Below are 13,301 nucleotides of genomic sequence, written 5' to 3'. Positions count from 1 at the left end.
GAGCTCATTTAACATGCTAGCAAGGTGATGCTCAAAATTCTCCAGGCTAGGCTTCAGCTGTACCTGAGCAGAGAAGTTCCAGATGTAGAAGCTGAGTTTAGAAAAGGCAGAGGAACCAGAGATCAAATTGCCAACATTCGTTGGCTCATGAAGAAACCAAGGGAATTCCAGAACAAATCTACTTCTGCTTCACTGACTACACCAAAGAGATTGATTGTGTGGATCATGACAAACTGTGGAATATTCTTAAAGAGATGGGAATACCAGACAACCTTACCTGCCTTTGGAGAAACCTGTATGCAGCTCAAGAAACAATAGTTAGTACTGCACATGGGACAAAGGACTGGTTCAAAATTGAAAAAGAAGTCCATCAGACTATATGTTGTCACACTGTTTATTTAACTTCTATGTGGAGTATATCATGCAAAACACCAGGATGGATGAATCACAAGCTGGAATCAAGATAGCCAGGGGAAATATGAACAACCTTGGATATGCAAATGACAGCACGCTAATGACAGAAAGTGAAGAGGTACTATTGAGCTTCTTGATGAAGGTGAAAGAGGAGAGTGAAAAAGCTGGATTAAATATCAACATTCAAAGAACGGAGATCATGCCATCTGGTCCTATCACTTCATGGCAATTAGATGGGGGAAAAATGAAAACAGTGGTAGATTTTATTTTCTTTGGCTCCAAAGTCACTGTGGACGGTGACTGCAGCCATGAAATTAAATGATGCTTGTTCCTTGGAAGTAAAGTTATGAGACACCTAGACAGTGTTTTAAAAAGCAGAGACATCCTTTTGTCAATAGTGTTCCATTTAGTCAAAACTATGGCTTTTCCAGTAGTATGTATGGATGTGAGAGTTGGACTGAAGAAGGCTGAGTGTGAAAAAATTGATGCTTTTGAATTGTGGTGTTGGAGAAGACTCTTGAGAGTCCCTTGAACAACAAAGAGATCAAACTAGTCAATCCTTAAGGAGATCAACCCTGAATATTCATTGGAAGGACTGATGCTGAAGCTGAAGCCCCAATACTTTGGCCATCTGATGTGAAGAGCTGAATCATTGGAAGAGTGTGATGCTGGGAAAGATTGAGGGCAGGAGGAGAAGGGGGCAACAGAGGATGACATGGTTGGATGATATCACTGACTCTGTGGACATGAGTCTCAGCAAACTCAGGGAGATACTGGAGGACAGGGAACCCTGGTGTGCTGCAGTCCATGAGGTCACAAACAGTCTGACACAACTGAGTGACTCAAGAATAGCAGCAAGACAATCATCTTACCTTTTAGTTCCCACATGTTTCCCCAGCACATTATGTTCTGAACAATTGCCCCACGTTTTGTTGGGTGCTCTCAGCCTGTGAAGTGAGGAGTTGGACTTTGATGACAGGGCCAAGGTTTCAAGTTCCTATCTGCTCTTAGAAGCTGGGTGGAGGTGTGACTCAGAGCACTGGTCACCTGGTGAAAAGTGGTGGTAAGAACCCCTGTCTTGCATGGGTGTTAGGAAAAAGGTGGATGTACATAGAGTATTTCTTATAGCATCTGGCAATTCTTAATAATCAATTACTGATCTACTAAATATTATCACAGATCATTTTATTTTCTCTTTTAAAGTCCATGACACCTTTGCCAATTATTGTCCCGGAAAATGTTCTTATTCTCTTTATTCCCAGAGCAACTGTGTCAGGACATGGTGTACCTAAAAGCTGCTTTAGTTTAAATAATACCATCAAAGAACTAGTTCATTAAATCAGACTGAAAGTAGTTAACTTTGTGTTGTATTCATTTTATCTTTGTTATCATTTTCCTTTTCTTAATTTAAAAATCAGTACAAACTTAATGAGAAAAAGGAAAAGATTTTGGAAAATACAGACTAAATTTTTATAAACAAAAATAATAGCCTGTGCTTATTAGAAATCTCCCTTTTCCCCCCAAGCATTTTATTAAGACATCATCTATAAGCCTGGAATAAACTCTTTCACTGTGTATTTTCACATGATGCCAACCTGTTTTCTGTGTTATATATTTGCCCATTTTTTCCCTGTCTGCTCCTTATTCTACTCTTTTAGCTTAGTATCATATAACTTTTTTTTTTTTTTTTTTTACTTTTCTTTCGTTTCCCTTGTAATCGGTTTTCATGGCTGCATGGTAATTCCTCATTTTGAAGTATCCTGAGGTCCTACTGGGCTAGCTGGCTCAGATGATAAAGAATTTGCCTGCAATGCAGAAGACCTGGGTTTGACACCTGGGTCAAGAAGATCCCTTGGAGAAGGGAATGGCTAACCACTCCAGTATTCTTGCCTGGAGAGTTCCGTGGACAAAGGAGCCTGGCGGGTTGCAGTCTATGGGGTCGCAAAGAGTTGGATTCAACAGAGTGACTAACACTACTACTCCTTTAGTTGGCTCAGGCTGCTATAAAGTTGCCAAAGGCTGGGTGCCTTAAACAACAGACATTTCTTTCTCACTCCAGGGGTCAGGAAGTCCAGGATGAGGTGTTGGCAGGCTCTTTTCTCCTGGAGGACCCACCTCCTGGTTGTAGACGCCATCGTCTCTTTGTGTCCTTGTGTGGGAGAGAGGATTGAGCTCTCTGTCTCTTCTAGGATGGCACTAATCCCACGATGCCAGCTCTACCTTCAGGTGCCTGTCACTTCCCAGAGACCCACCTCCTTAGACTGGGCATCAGGATGAAATCAGGAACTCTAGGGGGACAAAGCGTGCAGCCTGTCTCAAGTATGACAGTGGAAAGGAAAGTTGTGGGGTTTCTGTGGGCCCCAGGGCCACAGAGCCCTGCTCCATCACTCTAGCCCCTGCTGCTTGCCGGCCTGCCACTGTGAGTGTCTTCATCCTGGCCTCCCTCATCTGTTAGATGGTGGCCATGGACCTACTCACAGTGTTGCTGTTGATACCAACTGGGGTTCTTGGCTTCCTTAATCAATAGAAATTGATCAGAGGCCAGACAAGAAGTTCAGGCAAGGCTTTATGGGTCCCCTGCTGCAATGGGGGGAGTGTAAGAACAGACAAGAGTTTCCCTTGCTTGCTCTGCTCCCTGGGGTGAGAGGGGCAAGGAGTGAGGAGGGAGCTGGTTCTTTTCATGGGGTGAAGGTGGGGGTGTGTTCAGGGGCCAGACTGGAGGGGTGGCTTAGTTTATTTTGCCTATTGCTTCCCTGGTGGTGTGTACAAGGGGCATGCATAGTACACTGCTTTTACTCCCTGCTCTTCAGAAGTGGCAGTTGCTTTTTTGGTCTTTTTGTATCTTTTTGTTCATAATTTGCCCTAAGTGTGGCATGCACACAGTTACTTTTAGCCTCTTTATTTTCTTTGTATTTTGTAGCTCCGAGAGACATTGGTCTAGGTGCCAGCATTACAGAGCTAGAGTAAAGGGTCCCAGGTCCCAGCCGGTCTTAGTAAGGCTTCCCATGACAAATGTACCAATTCCACCACACTCTGGTGAACAGTAAACGTTAGAGCTCGTTAAATTTTTCAGTATATCAGGTAGACATAACATGATGTCTTATGAACAGTTTTTTCTTTTATTTCTAAAGATAACCGCACTGTTAGGTGTGATTTCCCTCTGTCCAGCCTGCTCGTAGGTATAACCGCCCATGCCCCTTTTATTAGCGAAAATTCATTTCAGGGATTTGGTGAAAATATCCACAGGGAAGTTTCCTGTCAGTGCTGGGAGGCTTTGCTGATGTGAGAAACGTGCAGCCCGCATGGCTGGAGATCTGCTCCGTGTGAGCCGTGAGCCAGGCCTCTGGCCAAGGCCACCTCTGTCTTTGCTTTCGTTTCTGATGCTGGTCTGGTGGCCCAGCTTGATGGAGCTGAGCCCCAGCCATCTGGAGTCGGTGAGGAATTACTGCTGAGGGTCACCCTCCCTCATGAGGGGTCATGTCGCCCTCCACACCCCCCCAACCCTCTGCCTCTTCCCTGAAGAAGTAAAGGGTTGGATTTCAGTGTAATGTGACCCAGAGATGAAAACTGCTGCTGAGGCTAAAACCCTAGAGGGGCAGCTGGCAAAGAAAGAAGCATCCTCGCTGAAGGCTGGTGAGCCCAGGACTGCAGCGGACGGGCCCCAGCAGTGCCAGGAGGGTGTCCGCTCCAGGGAGGGACAGCCCCTGACCCAGGATTTGACCACACAGGGATTCGATGGACAGTGGCACAGGAAGGCCACTAAACAGTTATGACCAGGTCAGTCGCAGCCTAGAATTTACTCTTGTCTGTTCTGCAGTGAACTCTGGGTTGTTAGATATATTTTTACTTTTTGCTACTCCATTGATGCAGGTGAATGTAATTGTTTTTAAAAGCATATATTCAAAATAAATAAATAAATAAAAGCATATTTTCATGTAAATGGTAGTGTCTTTTCTAGGATGCACAGAGGATGCCAGAGATGTTTGAATCAAGAAAGAACATTTGTCTTCTGTCAGGCATGCTTTCCTTGATGGGGAAGAGAGAATTAAACAGTAGTATAATAAATATATATGTGTAAGAGACAAACTGATTAAGAACTGATAGAATTAAAGTCACTTTCATACTACCTCTCCATTGTCCTAGAGTCACAGAAAAATAAAAAAACAGTAGAGAGAATTTTAGTCTGACTATGGGTCAGGAGGAATGATTTAACAAATAATATTCTAGAAGAAAAGGTAAGAATACCTCCTTAGGATATAAAGACAGAACAGATTCAGAATCGGCAGACAAAGGAGGACTCTCTAAGATGGGGAAGGCCACAATGAACTGTTAGTGTAAGTAGCATGGCTTGTATCACCATACATCATTCTGTAACATTTGTGAAATTCTGTTTCATTACTTTCCCAAAATAAAAGAGAAGGATAATTCCTGTTCATTTCCCTATAGTCAAAATAATTTATTTTTCTAAAACCTGAATTACAGAAATAACATTTAGAGGTTGAGTTATTGGCAACTAAAAACATTTATCCTAGAAGTGTCAGAATATGTAAAACATATATTGTTACTGAAAGTATTTTTTTTTGTAAATAGATTATTAACTTGAAAGTGACTGCCAAAGGCTAAATGATGCTCTGGTTTCATATGTTTTAAAATATTTTTAGCAAATACTTTTTCACATAATGAACTTTCATTTACTGCCCATGACCAGAATATTTAAATACCAGGCCTTATAGAAATTAACATTTATCGCCCACCAGAAGTATGTTCACTTAACATCATCACAGCTTATTGGAACTATTTCTTGCATTCTTGAGTAAGTCTATGTTCTAAATCCATAATGCTAGTCATCCACTACATTTATAGCTTCCCCTCGCTAGTTCCTACTTCTAATAACTTCTGATTGTCTCTTTCCCCAAAACAAACCACCAACACTAATCGAACCTTAAAAATAAAAAAACTATACTAATGGCTTCCCCTCCTTTTTTTTAAAGTTATCTTCTTTGTTAGGCATATTAACTTTATCTTAAAAGCAAGTAAGATGCCTGTTGATAAATATATGGAATTTTCATTGCTATCTAGGAAAATAATTACACCCATTGTAACAGAGAACACAAAGGATTTTACAAAATTTTGACCTTGAATCATTCTAATGTTCTACTGTTAATTTCCTACTAGTTTTAGTTACTTCTCTGCTACATTAATATTGTATTGAAATAGAATATGTTTGGGGGTTGTATTTTGAGTATGAATTTTAAATCTATAAATAAAATATTTAGAACTGTGATGTTTTACTGTATTAAAGAATTTAATTATGGAAATGGTTGATTAATAGGCAGAAATAATTGAATAATCTCAAATAGTATAAATAAATTATCTTGCTCTAAGTTTACAAAGGTCACCAATTCTCAATATAAAACTCTAGTAGTATTTTTGTAAAAATAAAATTACTATTAAAGTATTTACCTTTAACAAAAGATGTTTCATGGTGGGGAAGAGGGTTTCTACCTTACATGATGTATCTCTGTACTATTTTTTTTTTTTCAATGAGAAATGTGTTCTTTTATCACTTATTTGATTTCTTTAAAATTTTAAATTAAGTCATATAATTCCATTACAGAGACTTTAGGAAATAAAGAAAAATCTTTTCTAATCCTATCACTAATTCCCCTCAGCCCATCATTAATACTTATCATTAGCATTTTGGTCTTTTTCAATTTAAATAAATGTTAACCCTTCTCTTTACAATTTCGGGAAATTAAATGAAGTTGGCAGATTAAATTAAATGCATAAGCATTAATTGATGTTTTCTCATAGTGTCCTTCCAACAGTTTGTTTGGACCAGAACCCCCAGCTCTTGTGTCAGTGGCAGTAGGCATGTGTTGTCCATGTAACTTAAGAAAATCAGATTCAAACTGAAAAAACCACAGCATTAAAAACAAATATATATATATATATAGAACTGAGCAGAGTGTTTCTAATGATGTCATTTATTCCACATACATTGCATTATTTAAAAATCAAGTTAAAGTAAAACCACCCTTGTAATTTCATGTGCATCCCATGTCCTAGGTTCTACATTCGCAGTGTTGCTTAACTTGGGTGTAAAGGTGAAGCTTCTATTTATGTTCCTAAGGTGAACAGAAGAGGTTACTTTATTCCTAATCTGAAGAGAAGAAGTTCCTTTATACCTTTGCACACACCTGTCTTTTATGGGGATAAGGGAGACATTAGTTTAATTCTGAAAGATGAACAGTGACGTGACTAAGTGCCCCTTCTGACGGGTGACGCTGCCGTGTACTCTGCCTGCTTTTTGCCCTGCCAAAGGCTTCTCCCTCCAGTGGCTTCCCTCCTTCTCCCTGCCAGTGGCGCTCAAATGTCTCAGGGTCTCTGACTGTTAATAACTAGTGAGGATTCTATTTTACATGGTAGTAAACTTTACATGTATTTTACATGGTAGTGTATATATCAACGCCACTTTCTCAAATAGATGGCTAGTGGGAAGATGCTATATAACACAGGGAGCCAAGCCTGGCACTCTGTGATGACCTAGAGGAGTGAGTGGGAGGAAGGATTAAGAGGGAGGGGGTATATATGTATATATGTGCGTGTGTGTGTATATATATATATTGTTATACTGATTCACATTGTTATATGGCAGAAAACAACACAATATTTTAAAGCAACTATCTTCAAATTAAAAATAAATGAAAAGAAATGACCTAAGATGGTAATTCTAATTAAAAGATAAATGAGAGAAATAAGAAATGGTAAATAAAAGGTAAATACAAATATAAAAAGATAATAGTTAATGAGGATTGTTAGTGTATGTTTAGACGTGAAGCTGCCTTGAAGTGTGTGTGTTCAGCCACGTCTGACTCTTTGTGGCTCCATGGACTGTAGCCACCAGGCTCCTCTGTCCATGGGATTTTCCAAGCAAGAATACTGGAGTGCGGTGCCATTTCCTTTTCCAGGGAATCTTCCCAATATCCTGCATCTCTTGTGTCTCCTGCTCTGGCAGGCAGATTCTTTACCACTGGCGCCACCTGGGAAGCTGCCTAATGTATAACCTCTTACACACTATACTGTTTTCTGGTTCCTGTTTCTAAAAACACACAGCCAAAACCCCAGCAAACTCCATTTAAACACAGCAGTGTCGCATTCATGTTTCAGGAAGGGCGCAGATTGTGAGTGATACTCCTGAAATCCACTTAACGTGGGTTTTCAGAATGGTGGCCTTGGAAATAGTCATGGCTTAGAGTGAGCTACAAAGACTGAATGGTATCAGGGACCTTCACTGTAAGCAGTTTGTCTTTCCCTTTCTCTCCAAGCAGAATTTTTCTGCACTGGTGGTGGAACTCGTTCAGTATGCCACATGGCAGGCCTTGAGTTTAGGGTACGTTATTCTGATTTACTTCTCCCAAGATTTTGTTGTGAAAAGTTTTGAACATACAATAAAACTGAAAGAATTGAAACATATATGTCCATATACCCACCACCTAAATTCTATCATTAACACTTTCTGAAATTGCTCTCATTTCTATCCATCTATCTGTTTTTCTATCCACCTATCAATCTGTTATTATTAATGCATCTCAAAGTAAGTTGAAAATATCTGTACTTTTCACCCTCAAATACTTTAGTATTCATTTTATTCACTATAGTTTAATATTGTTTATAATTTTTAGATAAAATTTATATAAAGAAAATGTACATATCTTCATTGGACTATTTGATAAGTTTTGACAAAAACAAGCACCTGTATACTGGAAACGTCATCAAGATATAGAACGATGCCCAAACAATTTCCTCGTGCCCCTTTTCTGGTAAACTTCATGACCACCCTCAGGAACCACTATTCTGATTTTTTTCCCACCATAGATCAGAACAGCATATAAATGGGGTCATTTTATGAAGTCATTCTTTCATTCAGCAGTGTGTTTTTAGATTCCCATCCATCATTTCATGGATCAGCAGTTTATTCCTTTTGGTTGCTGAGTAGTCAATATACTATGGGAGTTATTTATTCAACTCCTTTTGATGGACACCTTTACTATTTACAGTTTGGAAATACCATGAATGGCATTTAATATAAACTTTATTGGATATATTTTGAGACATATTTTCTTGGGTAAATACCTAAGAATAGAATAAGGGAGTCATAGAATAGGTGTGTACTTAGTTTCGTAAGAAACCACTAGACTTGTTTCCAAAGTGGTTGTACAATTTTAGACGTAACCAATAAGGTATGAGTGTTCTGGTTTCTCCATATCCTCACCACGTATTGTCAGTCTTTTTAAATTTTACTGACTTTTGTGGGATTGTAGTGGTGGTTAATTTTCTTTCCCCTGATGACTAATGATATTGAGTTTTTTTAATCTCTTCTGCTATTCAAATCTTTGCTTGTTTTTAACTGGATTATTGGTCCTTTATTACCAAGTTATAGGAGTTCTTCCTGTTTTCTGAATACCATTCGTTTTCTGGGTGTATGTTTGGCAAATATTTTCTTCCAGTATGCAACTTGCCTACTCATTGTCAAATGGTAAACAGTTTTTAAATGGTAGATCAACCTTCTGATGAGCATAAGTTTTAAATTTTGTTGAAGTCTAATTAGTAATTTTTTCCTTCCATGTTTATTACTTTCTGTGTCCCATCTAAGAAAACTTTGCCTACTTTCAAGTCATAAAAATGTGCTCCTGTGATATTTTTTCCTAGAAGCACTACATTTTTTTTTGAAGCACTGCAGTTTTAACCTTTGTGTTTAAGTCCATGATCCATTTCAAATAATTTTTGTGTGTGCTGAGAAGTAGGAGTCAGAGTCCCTTTTTATTCAATGATGCCAGGTGTCCCAGCACAATTTATTGAAAAAATTTTTGCTTTTCTCATTGTGTTGGCACCCTTATCAAAAATTAATTGGATGTACAAGCATGAGTCTATTTCCCAATAGAAAGTTGAGAAGCTATTCTGCTTCACAGATAAATTTGTATATACTAGTAGCATACTGCTTTGATTATTATTATAGTTTTATGTAAGACTTGAAATCAAGTAGTGTAGATTCTCCAACTCTTATTTTTCAAGATTGTTTGGGGTAAATCCTTTGAATTTTTATACAGATTTGAGAATCAGGTTGTCAATTTTATCCCCCTCAAATCCTATTGGAATTATGGTTGGGATTACATTGAATCTATAGATAAAACTGGAGAGAACTGACATCTTAATAATATTGATTGTTTTAATCCACGAATGTGAGATGTCATTCCATTTGTATAGGTCTTATTTAACTTTTCTCAGCAATGTTTTATAGTTTTTAGGGTATAGATCTTATCCATCATTTAAAAAATTTATTTCTAAACATGCAATTTTTATCCTATTGTAAATAAATTTTGAAAAAACTTTTTTCCTGATGTTAGCTGCTGTAATGTGATTTACTTTTGTGACCGTGAATGTTTGGAAGGCAACCTTCCTCATCATTTACATTTTTGCATGAAAAAAAGCCTGTTTTTTTCATGTCTTCAAAGAGATGGAGTAAAGTTAGCCCCAGTCTGAGAGCTGGTGAACCAAACATCAGTCACAGTTTGCTTCTTACAAGCTGTGTGAACTTGGCCAAGAATGATTTTCGAATTCTGTCTCCATTTCTGCTGCCACTTAACACAATCAAAATGTAACTGCTCATTCATTGCAGTCTTTTCTATGATAGAGACAGAACTTTAAACTCTGGTTCAGTAACACATTTGCAAATCTAGTAGGAGCCTTGAATTTTCTTCCCAGAGAAGTGTGCACACACACACGCACGCAGGCATGCACACACACACGCACAGTTTTCTGTGCAACTTTAGGATGTGCAGGAAGTCTCGAAGCCTTCTGGGATCTACAGACTGCTAATTATGAAGCCATTCTAGAGTGAGAGCTCTAAGGGCTGACTGCTTTCACGTCTGCGTCTTCAGACCCAACAAGTATGGAGTGAGGGCTGCCATTCTAAATCCCATGCCTTTATGGCGTTTTCTAGGCAGAGAGGGTCTAGATTTCCACACGCTCAGGCTTTGACTTGCCTTTCTTCCTCCACGGGATATCCCTCTGAGGGACACAGCAGTGGGGCAGTTTGGTGTTGCTGTTGGTGAGGCCACCCTGCCAGGCAGCTGCCCTGGGGGGCCTGGGCCCACTCTCCAGGCACTGTCTCATTCTGGAATCTTCCCCAGCTGTGTTCAGCCTCCCCACGCCTTCACCTCTGGCTCCATGCAGGAAGTGCCTCCGCAGGGGCAGGCGCTGAAGTCGGCTGTGCAGGGTGACACGGGCAGCGTTTCAGAGCAGCCCTCCCTGGCTAAAGTACATCCTGTTCTCCTCTCTGGTGGTTCCCATAAGCAGCTCTGGCGGTGGAGGTGATGTTGTGTGTGTGCCTCTGTCCACCCAGGTGCCGGGGACATGGGCAGCAAACTCTCTGTGCCAGGCAGTGAGCCCACAGCGCAGGGCCCGAGGACGGAAGGCATTCATGCTGCATACAGGCGAGGCGACATCAGCAGAGCCCAGCGCCTGCTCCGAGAAGCTTGTGACGAAAGCACATCCCAGCTGGAAAAGGTAAGGTCTATGCCAGCCCTTCTTGCCAGAACTGGGAACCCAGGTTGGGGGAAGGTTACCACGAAAATTGTTTTCTTGTTATCATTATAATCATAATGGGGATATTTCTTGGCTTCTGAATACCTTGTTTCTCATGTAAACCTCCTGGTGTCAGTCCTTTCGAGTGGACTTCTCAGCTTGTCAGGTAAGAACACTGCGCCATCATTCCCAGGGGCTGGAAGGGGTCACAGAAAGGAAAAGGACAAAACTGACAGTCGAGGGTTTAACCTAATATAGTCTTTTATACTTTTTTCTCACTATAAAACAGCACATGTACAAACTGAAAAATTCAAAAATATATAAAAGGGGGGAAAGAACCAAAATTAATCATTCAAACAATCCCACTGAGCATTTTTGGTATACGCTTTTCCGAGCTACTGATCTGAACATTCATCTTTTGTTTTTATTGTTTCTAATATAGACACAGTCTTATTTATGCATAGTTTTGCCCACTGCTTTCTCTTACATAATATTATATGAACCATTTTCTGTATGACTGTAGATTCCTTATGTGCATCACCTTCACTGGATACATGACACTTCATCTGGTGGAGACACTGTCACTTATCTGGCTATTCCTTTTGGTTAGATATTTGGATTGTTTCTAATTTTTTATTACTATAAATAATACTGTACTGAATGTTTTTTGCCAAATTGTTTTCTTATTTTCAGCTATTTTCTCTGTTTAGGTAGATTTGCAAGAATTGAGAATGTGGGTAAGAGCATTTTTAAAATTTTGAACATATGCCAAACTTTTTCCAAAAGCTTGTAGAGATCAACCCTCTTGCTGGCCTACAGCTTTGGAAGATCATTGCCATGTTCTGGTCCTTGTGGGAAATTCTTATTGGCTGTTAACCAGGAGAGCACTTTATTGATGTTATATGTGCAGTACTTTGATTAACACAGGTTTAAGGTTTTCATTTAATTAATAGTTGGAAATAGCTCAATTACTAAACCTCCAGCCTGTTTGCAAAGTTGTAAGAGAATTTTTTGGGGGAATGGTCAAGTTCAACGTGCTTGATAATTATTGAGGAGAGAACATTTTTGGAAAATTCTCCAAGCGAGGCTTTAACAGTATGTGGACCAAGAACTTCCAGATGTCCAAGCCGAATTTAGACAAGGCCAAGGAACCAGAGATCAAATTGCCAACATCCGTTGGATCATAGAAAAGGCAAGAGAATTCCAGAAAAATATCTACTTCTGCTTTATTGACTATGCCAAAGCCTTTGACTGTGTGGATCACAACAAACAGTGGAAAATTCTTAAAAGATGGGAATACCAGACCACCTGACTGCCCTCCTGAGAAATCTGTATGCAGGTCAAGAAGCAACAGTTAGAACTGGACATGGAACAACAGACTGGCTTCAAATTGGGAAAGGAGTATGTCAAAGCTGTATATTGTGACCCTACGAATTTAACTTATATGCAGAGCACATCATGAGAAATGCTGGGCTGGATGAAGCACAAGCTGGAATCAAGATTGCCAAGAGGAATATCAATAACCTCAGATAGGCAGATGACACCACGCTTATGGCTGAAAGTGAAGAGGAACTGAAGAGCCTCTTGAATGTGAAAGAGGAGAGTGAGAAAGTTGGCTTTATTTAAACTCAGCATTCAAAAAACTCAAGTTATAGCATCCAGTCCTAGCACTTCATGGCAAATATATGGGGAAACAATGGAAACAGTGAGAGAATATTTTCTTGGGCTCCAAAATTACTGCAGATGGTGATTGCAGCCATGAAATAAAAGATGCTTGTTCCTTGGAAGAAAAGCTATGACCAACCTAGACAGCATATTAAAAGGCAGAGACATACATTACTTTGCCAACAAAGGTCCATCTAGACAAAGCTATGGTTTTTCCAGTAGTCATGTATGGATGTGAGAGTTGGACCATAAAGAAAGCTAAGCGCCGAAGAATTAATGCTTTTGAACTATGTTGTTGGAGAAAACTCTTGAGAATCCCTTGGGCTGCAAGGAAATCAAACCATTCAATTCAAAAGGCAGTAAGTCCTAAATATTCATTGGAAAGACTGATACTGAAGCTGAAGCTCCAATACTTTGGCCATCTGATGCGAAGAATTGACTCATTGGAAAAGACCCTAATGCTGGGAAAGATTGAAGGCAGGAGAGGAGAAGGGGAAGACAGAGGATGAGGTGGTTAGATGGCATGACCGACACAATGGACATGAGTTTGAGCAAGCTCCAGGAGTTGGTGATAGACAGGGAAGTCTGACGTGCTGCAGTCCACGAGGTCGCAAAGAGTCGGATGTAACTGAATG

The 13,301-nt window shown here is 39.7% G+C and overlaps 1 protein-coding gene across 2 annotated transcripts in view; it reads left to right on the top strand.

Moving 5' to 3' along the window:
* LRRK1 (leucine rich repeat kinase 1) overlaps window positions 1-13,301 on the top strand; it is a 132,208-nt gene that overhangs the window by 32,199 nt on the left and 86,708 nt on the right. For both annotated transcript variants that reach the window (XM_065906482.1, XM_065906483.1), the window contains one exon: window positions 10,820-10,983. In XM_065906482.1, coding sequence (XP_065762554.1) covers window positions 10,820-10,983 — 164 coding nt within the window. The remainder of the gene's footprint in view (window positions 1-10,819; window positions 10,984-13,301) is intronic.

The sequence above is a fragment of the Muntiacus reevesi genome, chromosome 15, assembly GCF_963930625.1.
Source record: "Muntiacus reevesi chromosome 15, mMunRee1.1, whole genome shotgun sequence".
Lineage (NCBI taxonomy): Eukaryota > Metazoa > Chordata > Mammalia > Artiodactyla > Cervidae > Muntiacus > Muntiacus reevesi.
Note: the sequence above shows the minus strand (reverse complement) of the source record. Positions and strands in the feature narration are given on the sequence as shown.